Below are 18,572 nucleotides of genomic sequence, written 5' to 3'. Positions count from 1 at the left end.
CAAAGGAAAACAGTGGTGTTACTACAGAAAATATTTTACTGGCGTAAAGCAACAGAACCAGATAAGTCAACAAGTGTAGAAATATAATTAACGCATAGACTTCCTAATGTTCAGGAACCATAATTTGAAAGCCTATTCATTTTGACTTCCTTTACCTCATCTGCCATGGAGAATATGGCCTGGTGACTTGCTTGCAGTCTTTAACAATTCATCTTTTTAGTCAACTGCTAGGAAGTATACAGGAGTGGCGTTCTATCTTAGTTTTCTGATATCTATTGCTGGGAAATGCATAGAAGTTCCTGATTGTCTACCTCCCCCCTGTTGGCAAAAGCGGCATTGAAAGCTCATCAAATGGAGAAATTAATCTTCTTTTACTTCCTCCCTCCTTCAATTTTCTCCCATTATCACCTGACAGCACCAGTTATACAGTTCCACAAGCAACTGACCACCCTCCAATACCCCATTGAAATTGTCATTCTTCATTTGTGAGACTTAGCTATGCCATTTGACCATCCTACCTTGGGATATCAGAGCTGAACCCAATGCCGTCAACCAATGCCCAATCTTCCAGTAGATATTACTGGAAAGCAATTAGGACCAGAAGCTCTAGCTGTTTTTTTTCTGTGCCCCATCCTAGCTCAGGGGTGAAAGGTCAAATACAGTGTCTCTGTTACAACACTGAGATCAATTACCTCAGCGCAGGCTATGGATCTAACTTGGAACTGAATTGATCTATATGACTCAGTTCTACATGAGCAGTAAACTGATTGTTAAACTGTAGGTCACATTCCAAGTGGGGTGTGGTGAGAGGCTGGGAGAATGAGAAATGGTGTTTTGAAAGTTAATTTAACTTGAATGACACAGAACCAATATAGCCTTACTGTGGTTCTTGCCAATGGGTTGCAGTCCTTGCAATCACACCACATTCCTCTCTTCAGCAGAGCCACTCATGCATTTTGTTTCCTTCTCAATTTAGGGCTCCACCTCCAATTTCTGAAGTTCTGACAGCTACTTTCTGTGTACTTGATTAGCAAGTTGACCTGGTCTCTTCCTGCTCTCTTTGCTGCCATTTTCAGTTGCCATACCCTGCAACCATGATAAGTAGTAAGAGAGGAAATAAAGAAAATATAGGAAGAAAATAAAACAACAATGGAGGGGAAGGGGGAATCAGAATTGAAAGAGATGAGGAGAAACAAAAGTGAAGAAGGATGAGACAGAAGCAGATTGGAGAAGAGAGCAAGATACGAGGATAGGAGGATTAGGAGAAAGAAAAAGGAGAGAGGGAGAGGGTGATAAGGGAACGAGGAGGAGGAGAAAGAGTACCAGCTGGAAAGGAAAGCAAAAATGTAAGTTGAGAAAAACGAGGGAAGGAGTAGGAAGAGAGAAAAGGGGAATGAGGAGAGATGATAAACAAATGGAAGGAAAGAGGCAGGAGAAAGAGAAGAGTTTTTTGGCAGATTTATGGGTATCTGTTTCCTTGGGTAGATGGGCACAAGAGGCTGTCTGAAAATAGTCAAAAATGTTTACATTATAATTTAGCTATATGTTTCTGTTTTCTTTTCTCAGATGAAGAATGAGAAAACTGAGAGATATGATGAGAACCTTCACTATCCTGTCTTGGTCACTCTAACTAAGCAGGAAACAGCCATCGATCCCCAACCAAGCTGAGACCTGTAAACGTACTGATGATGTCCTTGGTTCTTCTAGAGGCTGCACTCATCAATACAAAAGCACAGTTCATTACCACTTTCTCCTATTAAGGACACTTATTATGAAAGGAATACTTTTGTTGTAGAAGAGCAAGAAAAATTTGCAAGTGTAAGCTCACCCCTTCCCCCACCCACAAAGTTCACAGAATTTGCAGTGTTCCACAAACATTTTCCCAATTAAAGCAGTTTGCCTCACTTAAGGTGATTGTATACATGTAATTTTTTTCCTGATTGCTTTGCTGTTTAAAATGCAAAGTCCTTTATTTTCTAAGGTATTTTCTTTTCCTAATGCTGTTTTCCTATCTGAAGAACATTATACACTTGTTTATTTTTCAATAAAGTTTATAGAAAAAAATCTCCAATAATAGTAAGGAATCTGCAAATCTCTATATTTTTTCAACTTTTTGGAATAAACCTAAATTTTAGGCAAAAATATTTTAAGCTTGGATGATTTTCAATTCAGTTTTCTTTGCCTATCTGCATCATTGCAGGATCCTTGTAAACTTGACCACTTAGCTTTTGTGAGATAAAGCCTGTCCAACCCTCTGCCCCTCCCTTCCAATTATGGATGATTAGTCTCAGTTTGTTGTGTCAAGATGAAGGAGTGTGCTGAGTGGTTATTATCTGTTTAGGTGCAAGGAATCCATGCAGTTTCTTACTTTCTGTAGAGAATGAACCTTTTGCAGTATTTGGTTCTAGCATCTCACTGTGGCAACCTTTTTTTTAAAGCCTATGCTTTGGAATAATTGTTTTTAAACCTTTTTTAATGGGATCACAGTGGATATCTTAAAGCCCCCAGAGTGATTCCTAAATATTTATATGTATAAATCTCAGTGTTTCTCAGGAAAATCCTTATAGCATTGCAAAAGTTAGATGAGCAATCGCGTATGCAACAAAAGTAGTGTCAAAGGCTAGAACAATGGTAAAGGATGGTCAAGTTTGAAAAGTAGTTTTTAACCTTGATGGTTATTGCTATTTATCCAAATGACCATAGCTCTGAATGAAGTCAAAACTCCCAGGTGTTGTGCATGATTCAATTTTTAATGCCTCTGCGTTCCTATTTTGTGCTTTTCATTGAATTTTTTTCTTTGTCTTTCTTCTTTCTTGTTGTTAAGCAGGTCCTGAAAGAAGGGCTTAGCAGTTAATACTGGGATCTAGTTGTAGGAGTGTATACAGTAGCAGAATCCAAGAAGCTGAACAAATGATGGAGGCTTAGTGTTGCAAACTGAGAAGGAAAATTGTTTTTAATTAGCACCTTGGTAAGAACTACTGATTAATAGCGTTTGGTTTTGTGAAGAGCTTTCAGCTGAGTAATTTGTGCAGCCATTACAACAGTTTTGTCAGAGCTCCTCTCCTGTTGTTAAACACAAACAGCAGATGATAACGGCCCAAGATGAGTTTGTCAAGTAACAATTTACATTACTGAAGAAGTATCATCTGCACTGAGGTGCAGTAGCTCAAAGAACTAGAAAGGAGTTTTAAAGCTTTGGGGAAAAAAGGCTGTTGAGTGTCAAAATGCCTTTTGAGTAAGATTTTTGGCAATTATTGCAGTTTGAATTTGTCTTTGTATGCATGTGTATGCTTCAGTATGTGTGTATGTACCTATAACGTTATTACTTGGACAGATGGGGTGTGCTTTGAGAAGCCTAATATCACAGTGGTGACTGTTAACCACTGAAAGCTCTCAAAATGATAAAGGTTTGACATAATGCCAGTTCTAAAAGAGATTGAGACAGCATAGAAGCCTCTAAAGAAAAGCTATACTGTGCTGATGTGAATGAAGAGTCATCCACCCCATGCAGCACAAGCCTTAAAGGTCAAATTTGTGGCTGTGCCTCCAATATGAAATTGGTGAGCATGGTAAAAATCTGAAATTCAATGCAGCTTCAGAAATGGAGGGCCTCCAGCAATGGGTGTCATTAAGTGCTTTCATCATAATAAACTTTAAACTGTTGGCTTTATGAATTGCTAGGCAGTTTTGCAGTTGCTCAGAAGGAGCTTGCAGTGTCTTAAGTGTGACAAGCGCTATTAAGAATTGTGACCATGTTTCAAGCATACTTGGCTTTTCCACTCCTGGGGTGATTGCTGCCTATTAGTCAGCATCTGGGAAGATTTTCCTGTGGCAATCTTAGTTCAAGAGCTTTTTGGGCTTTGACCTGCTTTTTCAAGGCATTCTCTGAGGTGTTTTGTAAGAAGAGAATGCTAGAGGATTTGTGGCCACTTTTTATTTATTCGATTTCAGTTTCTAACACTGTTGTATAGAAATGGCTTTCCTTGTTTTTAGGGTGCTTATTTGCCTGCTGTGCCTGTCCACATGTTCCTAAAAAGAATGTGAATAAAATTGTAAAACATTGCAAGATATTTATTTTCAGGAAAGTAATTGTTAAACTCAACTTTCTATTGATCTAATGTAATACTTGAATGTCCCATGAAATGACCAAGTGTTAGTAATTTCATATTTAAACATATTCCATACAGTATCAATTGAAAAAATATATAGAAGATACTCAACAGGGAAATGTGGAATAGGCAATTAATTCTATTCAAAGAAATCCTGAAAGCTCACAGTCACAATTGAATTATCAAGGTCTTCGTAACTAAATGTGTTCTACATTCCAGTTTCCCACTGACAATGAACATGTGAAATTAATTAAATTTGTATTTTTTTCTTTACAGTTGTGCTATTTTAGTTATATTAATGCTATTTTCAGCCTTGATGGTACGTCCTGCACTATCGACCTTGAATTTCACCTAGGTTTCTTAATTTAAAAAAAAATGACTGTTGGAAAATGCTTTTGTTTTGCCCATTTGATCATGTGCAATGAATGCATCTCTCCAGAAGCAAATGGCTGGTACCTTGAAATTCCTATTAGAGGGCTAAAGAGTTTAATCTACAAACTATTCTTGGCCAAACTCCAGTGTGTTTTACAGCACTGAGTCAGCTAGTTATGATGAGACTTCAGTCTTGTACATGCTAAAAAAAATTTAAATTTGCACTTTCGTGGTGTATGGAACTGACTTGGGTGCTTAACAATTTATGCCCATACTTCAGGCCATATATGTACCGTTTACAATGGAGGTGCAGTATATTGGGCTTACCATTACATCACTTATGTGAGAACATGCTCATTCATGCATGCAATTGCTTTGCAAGATCGACAATCAGAAACAGATTATGACCATCCATGGTGCTGAACACTAAACTTAAAGACAACTGAAAAAGTCAAGATTCACCTATCAATCTCAGAGATTTTTGTTTTTGTAATTTTGGGGCGAGTTGGGAAACCCATCTAAGCAATACTCCAGCTGTGGCCTAACCAGCATTTTATACAGTTCCAGCAATACATCCCTGCTTTTGTATTCCATACCTCGGCCAATAAAGGAAAGCATTCCATATTTCTTCTTCAACACTCTATCTACCCATCCTGCCATCTTCAGGGACCTGTGGACATACACTCCAAGGCCTCTCACTTCTTCTACCCCTTTCAATATCCTCCCATTTATTGTGTATTCCCTTGCTTTGTTTGCCCTCCCCAAATGCATTACCTCGCATTTCTCCAGATTGAATTTCATTTGCCACTTACCCGCCCGCTCAACCAAACCATTGATATCATTCTGGAGTCTACAGCTATCCTCTTCACTATCAACTACACGGCCAATTTTTGTGTCATCAGCAATTTTTCCAATCATGCCTCCCACATTTAAGTCCATATCATTAATACATACCACAAACAGCAAGGGACCCAACACTGAGCCCTGTGGAATGCCACTGGAAACCGCTTTCCATTCCCAAAAACATCCATCAACTACTACCCTTTGTTTCCTGTCACTGAGCCAGTTTTGGATCCAACCTGCCACATTCCCCTGTATCCCATGGGCTTTCATTTTTCTAACAGTCTGCCATGCAGGACCTTGTCAAATGCCTTACTAAAATCCATGTAGACCACTCCACTGCACTACCCTCATGAATCCTCCTTGTTACTCCCTCAAAAAACTCAATCAAGTTAGTGAGACATGACCTTCCCTGAACAGATCCATGCTGACTATCGCTGATGAATCCGTGCCTTTCTAAGTGGCAGTTTATCCTGCCTCTCAGAATTGATTCTAATAGATTTACCCACCACCGAGGTCAGACTGACTGGCCTATAATTATTTGACCTATCCATCGCACCCTTTTTAAATAATGGTATAACGTTTGCAGACCTCCAATCCTCTGGCACCTCGCCCATATCCAGTGTGGATTTGAAGATGATCCTCACCACATCTGCTATTTCCTTCCTGGCTTTCTTTAATAGCCTGGGATGCAATCCTTCCAGCCCTGGCGATTTATACACTTTCAAGGATGTCTGACCCTCTAGTACTTCCTCTCTCATTATGCTGATCATATCGAATATTTCACACTCCTCCTCTTTTACTATAATGTCTGCATCATCCCTCCTTTGTGAAGACAGAGACAAAAAACTCATTAAGAACCCTGCCCACATCTTCTGCATCCACGCATAAGTTCCCTTGTACATCTCTGATAGGTCCTACCCTTTCCTTAGTTATTCTCTTGCTCTTAATTTCCTGATAAAACATCATTGGGTTTTCCTTGATTTTACTTGCCAATAATTTTTCATATCCTCTTTTTGCTTTTTTAATTTCCTTTTTTACTTCACCCCTGCACTTTCTATACTCCTCTAGGCTTACTAAAGTATTAAGTTTTTTGTGATCGTCATAAGCTTTCTTTTTCTGCTTTAACTTACCCTGTATGCTTCTAGATAACCGGGGGCTCTAGATTTGGCCGTACCACCCAGTATCTTTGTGGGGACATGCCTACACCAAGCCTGTAGAATCTCGCTTTTGAATGCCTCCCACTGGTTTGCTACTGATTTTCCTTCAAGTAGCTGTAGCCAATTCACTTTCGCCAGATCACCTCTCGGTTTTGGAAAATTTGCCTTCCCCCAATTTAGAACTTTTACTCTCATTTTATCTTTGTCCTTTTCCATGATTATGCTACAACTAACTGTATTATGGTCACTATCTCCAAAATGGTCACTCATTGCTATTTCATCCACTTGTCCAGCTTCATTACCAAAGGCTAAATCTAGAATTGTGCCCCCTCTCCTTGGGCTTATTAAGTGCTGGCTAAAAAGTTCTCTTGAATGCAGTTCAAGAATTTTGTGCCCTCTGTGCCCTTCACACTATTTGTATCCCAGTTGATTAATTAGAGTAGTTGAAATCCCCAACTATTGTTGCCCTATAGTTTTTGCACGCAGAAATTTGCCTACATATTTGTTCTTCTATCTCCCTCTCACCATTTGGGGGTCTATAGTTCACTCCTAGTTTTGTGGCTGCCCCTTTTTTTTTATTTTTGAGCTCAATACATAAGGCCTCATTTGATGATTCATTTAGCATATCATCCCTCCTCACAGCTTTTATTGATTCCTTAAACAATAATGCTACACCCTCTCCTTTTTTTTATCCCCCTCTCTATCCCGCCTGAAAACTCTATATCCAGGGATGTTGAGCTGCCATTCTTGCCTCCAGCATTATTTGCTTTTGTATTATTTATGTTTATTTGTAAAACTTCTGATCTGATTTTAACAGCTTTGTCAACTTGTCCTCCCATTTTTAAGATTTATTTATCTAAATCCTGGGTTTCTCTACTGATGTATTCCTATAAGATTTTACCATTTTGTGTACCATTAAGCACCTTGGGATGTTTTACTACATCAAAGATATTCTATAAATGCAAGTTGCTGTTTTCTATAGTTGCTCCTAATTCTTGCTTCCAAAATGTATCACCTCAGCATTAAATTTCATCTAGCATCTATCAACCAATCTGCTAATCTGTAGCCTCCTGAAGTTGCTTACTGTACTCTTTAGTTTACCAGGATCTTTATTTGTGTCATGTATAAATGTTGACATTGTGCTCAAGTTCAGATTATTTATAATTTTGGGAAAAGCCTTGGAACACAGTATTTATATCTGTCTAATCAAAAAACATCCAAGAATCACAACTCTGTTGTCTATCCTTTAATAAAACTCTATGTAAAGCTCTCATGCTGCCACATTCCCTTTAATACTGTGTGCATTACTTTATCAAAAAGCTGTCTATGCAGCACCTCATTAAATGGGCTTTCAGATCTGAACAAACACAGCTTTTTCAGTATCCTGTTATTTCCACAGAGAAGCCCAACATGCCTTTCACAAATCCATGTTCTTCTTTAACTCCTGTCCTTCTAAGTAAATATCTTATCCTATCTTAGACCTCTGGACATTTACCCACTCACGATATTCGGCTGACTGATATATGGTTACCTCATTTATCCCTTTCTCCCTTCTTGAATTCTGGTATTAAACTAGAAACCTTCCAGTCCTCGTGCAGGTTTGGTCGCTTAATTATCCCATGGCTAAGTCACAGTGTTGTAATATTCAGCCATTCAGAATATAAGGTCCTTGCTTTGACCCCAGTTTATCCTGAGTAACTGATCTCAGAACAGCAATTCTTTTTAAGTCACCCTCAGTGTCCCATGAAATATCAGGCAAGATCTCCTCTCCTGCTTGTGAAATCCAGTGATTCTGCTGAACGTGTACATACTAGGACGTCAATTGAGGATAGGACCATGCTCAGTTGTGAAATTTTCCAAGGTCAAAATGTATTCTGCCACTTGCTACCCCAACTCACATATGAAGATTCCCAAACTGAACCAGACTATTTGAAACCTCAAAGGGCTTTTTGATCTTGAGCTGAGCTTCTGTTCTCATATCTCAAAGACTGCTTTCTTCTGCCACCATACTATCGCCCATCTCCACCCCTGTCTTAGCCCATTTGCTGACAAAACCCTTATCCATGTCGTTGTCACATCTCCACTCAACTATTCCAATGCTGTCCTGAAATTGCTTAGTTTTGCAGCTATTAGTATGCTGTATTTGTGCAGGCAGAAGCTAGCGGGGTCAGAAATTGGGGTGGAACTGGTTACACTGGGCCACCACCCTGTTTGGGCTGCACCACAGTTTTTCTGAAGGAATAGGGGCTTTTGCATCTGCCCCTTTTACTGGTAATGTTAGGAAAAGAGTTGGGGCTCATGGAAAGATACGATCCAGCAGAATTCGTGTCACTTCCACCTCTAATGTTCCCAGTGCAGTGTGCGCCTGTATGAAAAAGGTGTAAGTTGCTTGGCAGATCGCATGAAATTTGGAAAGACTTAATTATCTTACGGCAGCTAATTGCAAAACAATTGGCTGCTGTAAGGAAAGCTTTTGAAAAAGGCCAGTTCTTCAATCTATCATGATCTTTGTCAGGATCTGTTGGCACTCAGCTCCACCAGTTGGCTTATTTCCATCTCTCCCACTTAGTAGGCACCCTAGCCGCACTAATTGTGGTGAGGGTGCCCATTCACTTTATGCAAGTGTTAACCTTGGGAATCACAAATGATCCATTGACCTCTCTTTGCTGCTTACTTTCTAAAGTTAAACTTGTGTCCCCTGGTATTTGAATCCTTCACCACAATAAATTATTTGCATGTGTCAATTTTATCAATTTACTCGCATTTACATTAATGGAGGGAAATCAGGTAGTTTTCTTTGCAGGAGTGTATTCCAGTTTGTCTGATTTTCTGAACTATGATGCATTCAGTATGCCTGGGTGCAGATCCAGGAAAACCTCCCCTTACATCTTCACTAATAGTTTCTCCTCTTATACCCATACCCCAAGGATCCAGCCTTGGTTCCCTCTTTTGCAAATTTATGCATTGCTTATGATAAGCACAGGGTCAATATTCACATATATGCAGACAACATCCAGCTTTATCTTCCAGCCAAGTCTGCTGTTCCCAAAGCTGTGACTTCATTCTCGAACTTGCAAAATTGAAAGAAAGACCTGCATTTATGTAGAGCCTTTCATGACCTCAAGATGTTCAAGAGCAGTTTGCAGTCAATGAAGTGTAGTCACTGTTGTTCTAAACAGAGCAGCCAATTCGTACACTACACGATCCCAAAGAGCAATGTGATAATGACCAGATAATTTGTTTCAGTGATGTTGGTTGAGGAATAAATCTTATACAGGACACTGGGAAAACACCCCTACTCTTCAAAATAGTGTCATGGGTTCTATTACGTCCGTTCAAACGGGCAGACAAGGCCTTGGTTTAACAGCTCTTCTGAATATATGAGCTCAAATATCAGAAAAATTAAGGCCATCTGCTTTATTTCTCATTTTCACATGCGTGCCTCTCCCCTTGACTCCTCTGACCACCACAACTACAACTTCATGCATTGCTGGAGGTGCAGAACCTTGGTATACTGCTCAAATCCAAAACTCCAATCTGAACATTGTTACCCACATCTCTTCCATCACCAAGGGCACACATCCTTTCAGCTCAAAAGCACAGTTCACTTCTACCTGATAGGAGTGAAATAAGGAAGCACTTTTTCATACAAAGGATGCTCTCTCAAATTTGGAACTCTCTCCCCCAGAAGGCTGTGGATGCTGGATCAATTAAAATTTTCAAGACTCAGCCTTATCTAATAAAAATCTAACAGTCTATCAAGGAATATGTAGTAAAGGGGCTAAACGGAGTTGATGTACCTACCAAGCATGATCAAATATAATGACACAACAGGCTCATGGGGTTGATCACCATGAATGTGAAATAATACATTTTGGAAGTAAGAATAGGGAAATTAAATACATCTTAAATGCGAAGATTTTAAATGGAATAGAGATGCAGATATACAGGTCATTAAATGTTACAGTACAAATACATAAGGCCATAGAAGGCAAAATGGAACACCAAAGGAAAGAAATAGTGCTGATCTTGTACAAAACTTTAGTTAGGGTACTGTTGGGGTATTGTGTATAGTTTTGGGCACCCTGTTATAGGCATGGATATAAAAAATGGAAACAATGCTGCATAGATTCAGTAGGATTTTACAGGACACAAGGGATTACAATTTATTAATAGAAACTTGAGAAATTAGGGATTTTTTTCCCCACTGGAGATGAGAAGGTGAAGTGTTGATAATAAAAGTCTTCAGGATTGTGAAGGGTTATGATCAGGTGAATAGCAGTAGGTTGTTTCCACTGGTCAACAAAACTAACAGGAGGGCAACAACATAATAGAATCAGAAGATTGATTAAAGGGGAAGACAAAAAGAAATTCTTCACACAAGTGGTGAAGTTCTCTGCCATGAATTATTGAAACTGGTCGATAATCTTTCTGACAAAGCGAAAGAGGAATATTTTATGGGGAGCAAGTGGGAGAATGGGATTAGAATGGAAGGCTTACATGGAGAAAGACACTTAACACAAACTTGTTTATCCGAATAACCTGTTTCTGTGCTGTAATATTCTCTGTCATGGCAAAATGACCACAGTTATTGCTTCCCACTACAGTAATGCATTACAAAGACTTCAAATACGACTCTTTAAAGATGACTAAAACTGCGCAAAATAATTACAAGACTTACTTTTGCATCTACTACACCCAATTGACTTTACCACCCAAATCTTCCTTTATATGTATGGTATTTGATATTGTCATAGACACATTGATATACAAATAGATGAATGAGGTGCTCTAGTGACAACTCATTTCAAGTGGGAGTTAAATCTACCCTCTGTTACGCAAGCAATTAGAGATCAGGGAGCAGACATAGGAAACGAGGATCCATGGGAAAGGGAGGGGAATGGAGTATATAAAAATATAAAACCTCATACAAGTTCCTGATTTCAAGTATGTTCTGGGACAGGGACAGACAATAATGGAAAAATTGGATAGAAAGTCACCTGAAGCTACCGTAATGCATCTGTTGGTGGCTGCCTAGCAGAGAAACCCTGTCAGAGACTTGAGACCAGTTCATCGCTCACCTTCTACCACCTTAGCAGCTCACCTGTGGGTTGGGCAAGGGTAGTAAAGATGATGGAAAATAAAAGCAATTGTACAAATTGGGGTTACACAGTGCTAAATGGATGCTTTGCTAATAAAACAAGCCGTTTGAAAGTCTGGATGTAGCAGACAATTCTGATATTAACTACTGATTACCATTATTTGAACTTGCCTGGAAGTGCTAAACAGACCCCTGCAGGTTTAGCACTCAAGTGTTGAGTAGACAATTTTTGTGGGGCAGTATATGTGGAGTCCTCGTACCCACTTCCACTGTAAGTGTGGAGTGTGCTGGCTGGCACAGAGTGGCACTTTACACTGATCAGGAGAGGGAGAGGATGTACAGGTTCTTGGATGTGATACTGGAGGTCCTGGTGAAGGAGGGATTCCTGTACCTTCATGGAGGAAGGAAGCCACCTCACTCTCCTCACCCTTCTGTCCCTCTCTCTTGCAGCAGCTGGTATTGCTTTGCCTGGCCTCATCCCTGCCCATTCCTCATCCAAGGGGGACCTTTAGCAAGATGCCAATGACCAAGTACTCCCTTTCTCCTGGTGACTCCTATATGATGGTGTAGCACAGCACTTACTCCTTTTAGGTGAAGTCCTCAGAGATTCTCCAGAATAAATATTGCTTGAGTGTTTGTGAAATCTTGAAAAAAAAAGTCCCAGAAAGTCTCCTGATGTGTTTCAGAGGCTCTCTTCACAGCTGCAGCAGCAATGACTATGGACGGGTGAACATCCCTTTAAGGAGTGCTTGAAATTGACATCAATGTCTTGCTTATCCAAACTGCTGGTCACTATTAGGAGAGAGTGTTAGTTGAAGCACTAGCCACCAAAATGCTGTGCAACCTACAATGAGTACTAGCAGGCTTTTTAATTGGCAATCAGCTCTTTAACAAGCCTCATTGTAACCATTCCTAGCACTGATGTCAATTCCTTTACCAAGATGACATCGTGAGCTAAATACAAGCTAAACTGGCATTTCATCTTGGTCACCTCTTTACCTCGAGCACCTAAAGTATTTGGTGAAAATCATGTCCTTTGTCTTTAGTGTAAATCATGAAACCAGTATTCCTTACTTAATAGCCTTCTACTTGAATAAATCAAAGTGACTGCAAACCATGAACTGGTCCACGGTCTATGCCTTCTGAGCGATTGTGAACAAAATTTATAAATCAAGTGAAAAAGAACAATTAAAATTTTCCTCGCACCACTGGTGAGGCCAAAACTTTATTGGTGACTTCTGCTTAAGCATTTAAACTCTTGCTACATGTTTTGACCCCAAACAAACCATTGTTTGTTTTCCATTCCTGTCACAATGGCTCTATGTAGTCATTAGCATCAAGCCGTTCTTGTCACTTGTTCCATTCTAAAATGGGTGGCTTGCAGAATGAATTCCCCAATCTTTGGTTATTCAACAGTCGAATTATTTGCACGGTGAGTGTGTTCACTTTAATTGGGGATGTTAATATTTTTCCTTTCACTCAAACTAAGGAAACTCAAACTTGATGTTATTATGATGTAAGTATCAGCTACTAATTGTGTGATGGAACATCTCCAAAATGCTCCCATTTCATTCAGGAAAAAAAATGTTTTTCTCTGTGGGAGGAGAAACATTTACCAAACAAGCAGATTCCCCATTCCATCCAGGTGACAAAAAAACCCTCAGGAGTCCTTGCCCAGTCTGGAGCTGGCCAGAGTCTATTGGTCCATGGGCCCACCTGCTGGTTAAGCCATTGGTCAATGGATTAACTGCTGCTGTAAGAGTATTCAGCAAAGCAGGTCATGTGGCTGAACAAACAAATCCAAGCTACCCTTAACACATGTTAATTCAGAATTTAATAAATCTGAAGTGACAACTGTAAACTAATCAAACAAGAGAGTGGCTGTTTATACACAGCAGAAGTCTTCAAAAGCAAGTGTCGAGTTCCAGTGCCGAAATCTGTAGTGCATCAACACACTAAAGACCCACCACTTAATTTACTCTTAAAATAACATTGTTGGAAATTTGAGGGTCCTATTCAGACCCTTGCCAGTCCCATCAAATCTGTCTGACCTTCATTTTCTTACTTACTCTGGGTCCTCCAGATTGTACAACAGTCTCTGAAGAACAAGATATGGCAAACAAATACAATATTACTTGTTAGTTTTTTCAGGAAAGGTGGGGATGATATTCCGAAGGGACTCTACACTCAGTTTTAGTGATTAAATATTGTTAGTCATTCTTCAACTTTCTTCCCTTCTCTCCTGAAAACATTGAATCATCTTGGGGTATGATTCTACTAGTGCCAGCAGCCCTCCTTTATCTGTCCAAGTTGCCATTCTTTAGGTGTGAGCTTAGACACTGAGTGTTGTTTTAACGTTTAATGTTAAACCTGAAACCATGTGTGCCACTCAGTTCAGTAATCGAGATAAGGGCTGTTTATGCTTGACCAGTTCATTTTGTGTGGTGCACTTTTATTTTCCAAAATCAATACATCAAAGTAATAAGGTTTCAGAATCCTGAGTTTTGTATTCTGATACTTATCAAATAACACACAAAACCTGAGTGTCCTCTGATTACAATCACATATTGCCAATCTGAAGGATAAAGCTAAGTGTGATTTGAGACTGAGATGCTGCAAGTCCTTTATTTACATCCAGAAATACTGACATTCCAATACCACACAAGGGTTGGCAATTTAGAGCTAGGATTGAAATATAATTACTTTTTTTCAAAAATAACTAAGTTTATGCTGCAGGTTCAGTGCCGTTAGACAACATTGAATTTAGGTTGTGTTTGTATTCCAGGACTGTTCAGAAGTGGAATCAGTTCTGCAGGCTGCCAATTCATATGGAATTCATCATGTTTATCTTGGGAGTGAATTTCATAGCAGTGACAGCAACAGATAAACAAATGTGCCTGGGCAGTCCTCTGAAAATTGTGATTCGTGTCTTTATTTCCTGATCATTGGATCTTCCCAGGGATTAGGGAAGATATGTGCAGACTAGCGATTGTGAAACAGTATCACTGGTCTGTAAAAGCAGGTTGAGCAGAGAATTGGTGACCAGCACCCCTGGAAGCAACATTTACTTTGTCACTGCTGTTCTGTTGCCTCCAATGGCATAAGGGGTAATCATCTTTTCAACCTACCTCTTTGACCAAGTTTGCCCGAATATCTCCTTATGTGGCTCAGTGTCAAATGTTGCTTTATAATGCTCCTGTGAAGCACCTTCATACTGTTTCTTATGCTAAAGGTGCTCTATAAATACAAATTGTTGTTAGGCCTTGGTACTTCCTAAAGCAACATTTACTGTTGCTGCCAGATGGAAATATTGGACCTGCTTTTGAACAGAGGCATAACACTAACATGTAATGCCACTGCTCAGAACAAATTGCACAGTAAAATCATTTCCTCTCTTCCTTGTACAACTTATTTCTTCTTTGTCCTCCTTGTCTTGAGAGACAATGGGTAAGTGCCTAGAGGTGGTCAGTGGTTTGTGAAGCAGCGCCTGGAGTGGCTACAAAGGCCAGTTCTAGAGTGACAGACTCTTCCACAGGTGCTGCAGATAAAATTGGTTGTCGGGACTGTTACACATTTGGCTGTCTCCTTGCACTTCTGTCCGTTTTCCTGCCAACTGCGAAGTCTCTTCGACTCGCCACTCTTTAGACTCGCCACTCTTTAGCCCTGCCATTATGGCTGTCTGCCAGCTCTGGCGATCACTGGCAACTGGCTCCCACGACTTGTGGTCAATGTCACAGGACTTCATGTCATGTTTGCAGACGTCTTTAAAGCAGAGACATGGACGGCCGGTGGGTCTGATACCAGTGACGAGCTCACTGTACAATGTGTCCTTGGGGATCCTGCCATCTTCCATGCGGCTTACATGGCCATACCATCTCAAGCGCCACTGGCTCAGTAGGGTGTATATGCTGGGGATGTTGGCCATCTGCTTTGGAGATACGGTCCTGCCACCTGATGCCAAGGATTCTCTGGAGGCAGCGAAGATGGAATGAGTTGAGACGTCGCTCTTGGCTGACATACGTTGTCCAGGCCTGGCTGCCGTAGAGCAAGGTACTGAGGACACAGGCTTAATACACTCAGATTTTTGTGTTCCAAGTCAGTGCGCCATTTTCCCACACTCTCTTGGCCAGTCTGGACATAGCAGCGGACGCCTTTCCCATGCGCTTGTTGATTTCTGCATCGAGAGGCAGGTTACTGGCGATAGTTGAGCCTAGGTAGGTGAACTCTTGAACCACCTCTAGAGCGTGGTCGCCGATATTGATGTATGGAGCATTTTTGACATCTGTCCCATGATGTTTGTTTTTTTGAGGTTGATGGTTAGGCCAAATTCATTGCAGGCAGCCGCAAACCTGTCGATGAGACTCTGCAGACACTCTTCTGTGTTGAATGTTAATGAGTTCCCTGATGAGGACCTTCCGTACTTTGGTCTTCGCTCGAAGACAGGCAAAGTTGAACAACCTGCCATCTGATCTTGTGTGGAGGAAAATTCCTTCTTCTGAAGACTTGAATGCATGTGAGAGCAGCAGGGAGAAGAAGATCCCAAACAGTGTAGGTGCGAGAACGCAGCCCTGTTTCACACCACACAGAATAGGAAAGGGGGTCTGATCAGGCACCACTATGCTGAATTGTGCCTTTCATATTATCATGGAATGAGGTGATGATACTTAGTAGCTTTGGTGGACATCTGATCTTTACTAGTAGTCTGAAGAGACCACGTCTGCTGATGAGGTCAAAGGCTTTGGTGAGATCTATGAAAGCAACGTAGAGGGGCATCTGTTGCTCGCGGCATTTCTCCTGTAGCTGGCGAAGGGAGAACAGCATGTCAATGGTGGATCTCTCTGCTCGAAAGCCGCACTGTGCCTCAGGGTAGACACACTCAGCCAGCTTCTGCAATCTGTTTAAAAGGACTTGAGTGAAGACTTTCCCCACTATGCTGAGCAGGGAGATTATGGAAGATGTTGTTACAGGTGAAGAAACACCAAGTTGAACACAGAGAGAAAATAGTGTCGTGCCCTGCACACTTAGCATTTTATGTGACTCTTTACTGTATATGTGTGTGTATATATATATATATATATATACATACACATTAGCAAAGAGACAGCAATTACTAATGTTTATATGGAACTTTTAACATAATTAAATGCCCCAACGTGCTTCACAGGAGCATTATCAGACATAATTTGACACTGAGCCACATAAGAAGATACAAGAACAGGTAACCAATAGCTGCTTCAAAGAGGTAGGTTTTAAGGAGCGTCTAAAGGAGGCGAGATAGGTAGTAAGGCAGGAGATTTAGGAAGGGAATTCCAGAACGTAGGGCCTCAGTAGCTGAAGGCATGACCACCAATGTTGGGGGCAATGGCAATTGGGGTTGTATAAGAGACACTTCTATTGTAATACAAAATAGTTTTGTGTTGGAAAATGGTTTCACTTTCTTACTGTCTTCATGTTTCCAACTCCAAATACTAATGCTTCATTGACTAATTAATAGATTTTGGTTGTGAATAAACTTGTTAAACTGTAGTGCTGGAGAGGCCAGATGTGATGGGTGTAAATTGATTTTCACGCAACAAAACAAGCTTTACAATACTTGAGATTATAAAAGTAGAACTGAATGAGGTTAATTTTCACTGCATTCACCTGGTGTAAATAGGGTGGTAATGGCTTCAAAATGGGGACAGGAGCTTTACTGCCCATTAACATTAGTGATGCAGCTGGCTCAATTTTAAAAGGGTCTACTGCCAGGTGTCCAAAGCGCCTGCATGTTCCTCGTGATAGGCCTCTTTCAATGTGTAAATCGAAGTCCTATGACATTAATAAGGCCCCAATTCCCATTTTAAGTTGGAACTGGTCAGAGACTGTGCAGTGCAGTTGCTGTACAGTTCCATATCCAATGGAACTAAAGGTCCCTGCCAAAGGTAAGTGCTGAATTATTTTTGTGGGCCTTGGAGGAGCAGCTGTCATCCTAGGACCCTCACCCTCTTTGATTGCCAAACCCCAGCCCCATCCCATCCTGCAGCTCAACTTGCTGATGGCATCGCTGGTCAGAATTTGAGGTCTCAATCCACAGAGTTGCATCAGGACATCTCTATGGTGCTCCATAGATAACCTGCCAAATTTAAATGACCAGTGCACTCCAAAAGTCAAAATAGACTCTGACAGCTTTATAATATTAGTTGCTGCTTACATATTTCTAATTATCCAGAAGTATTACTGAATCATTGACAGGAGATGCAAGGTATTATCCCAAGTTGTGTACTTCTGAAATGGAAGTCATAATTTGCCCATCTCCACGTTTTTGTCTTTCATTGAGAAAAATTGGAACTAGGGGAAACTATACCAACCTTTCATACTTTTCTTTTGTTTTTTCATGGGATGTGGGCATTGCTGGCAAGACCAGAATTTATTGCCCATCCCTAATTGCCCTTGAGAAGGTCGTGGTGAGTCGCCTTCTTACACCTCTGCAGTCAATGTGGTGTAGGTACACCCACTGTGCTGTTAGGTAAGAAGTTCAAGGATTCAGACCCAGCAACGATGAAGGAACAGTGATATACTTCCAAGTCAGGATGGTGTGTGACATGGAAGGGAGCTTGGAGTGGGTGGTATTTCCATGTGCCTGCTGCCCATGTTCTTCCAGGCAACAGAGGTCATAGTTTTGGGAGGTGCTGTCAAAGAAGCCTTGGCTAGTTGCTGCAGTGCATCTTGTAGATGGTACACATTGTAGCCATGGTGAGCCAATGGTGGAGGGAGTGAATGTTTATGGTGGTGGATGGGTTGCTTTGCCCTGGATGGTGTCAAGATTCTTGAGTGTTGTTGGAGCTGCATTTGTCCAGGCAAGTGGAGAGTATTCCATCACAATTGTCATGAAGGTGCTTCAATTATTAATATTTTTTGAGGACTCGTGCTTAAGATTGTGAAAATTGGTTCATTTGAAAGACTGAGGAGATGCCTGGATTTGTTTTTTTTTAAATGTTACAGAAAGAGTAC

The 18,572-nt window shown here is 40.6% G+C and overlaps 1 protein-coding gene across 3 annotated transcripts in view; it reads left to right on the top strand.

Annotated features, from left to right (window-relative positions):
- camkmt (calmodulin-lysine N-methyltransferase) overlaps positions 1–7,679 on the top strand; it is a 438,953-nt gene extending 431,274 nt beyond the window's left edge. For 2 of the 3 annotated variants that reach the window (XM_068045208.1, XM_068045207.1), the window contains one exon: positions 1,567–7,679. In XM_068045208.1, coding sequence (XP_067901309.1) covers positions 1,567–1,668 — 102 coding nt within the window. In that variant the 3' untranslated portion in view covers positions 1,669–7,679. The remainder of the gene's footprint in view (positions 1–1,566) is intronic. The other variant, XM_068045206.1, reaches the window with a different exon arrangement.
- The last annotated feature ends 10,893 nt before the right edge of the window (positions 7,680–18,572 follow it).

Source organism: Heterodontus francisci, chromosome 13 (assembly GCF_036365525.1).
Source record: "Heterodontus francisci isolate sHetFra1 chromosome 13, sHetFra1.hap1, whole genome shotgun sequence".
In the NCBI taxonomy this organism is placed as follows: Eukaryota; Metazoa; Chordata; class Chondrichthyes; order Heterodontiformes; family Heterodontidae; genus Heterodontus; species Heterodontus francisci.
The sequence above is the reverse complement of the archived record's forward strand: the minus strand, read 5'-3'. Positions and strand labels throughout refer to the sequence as shown.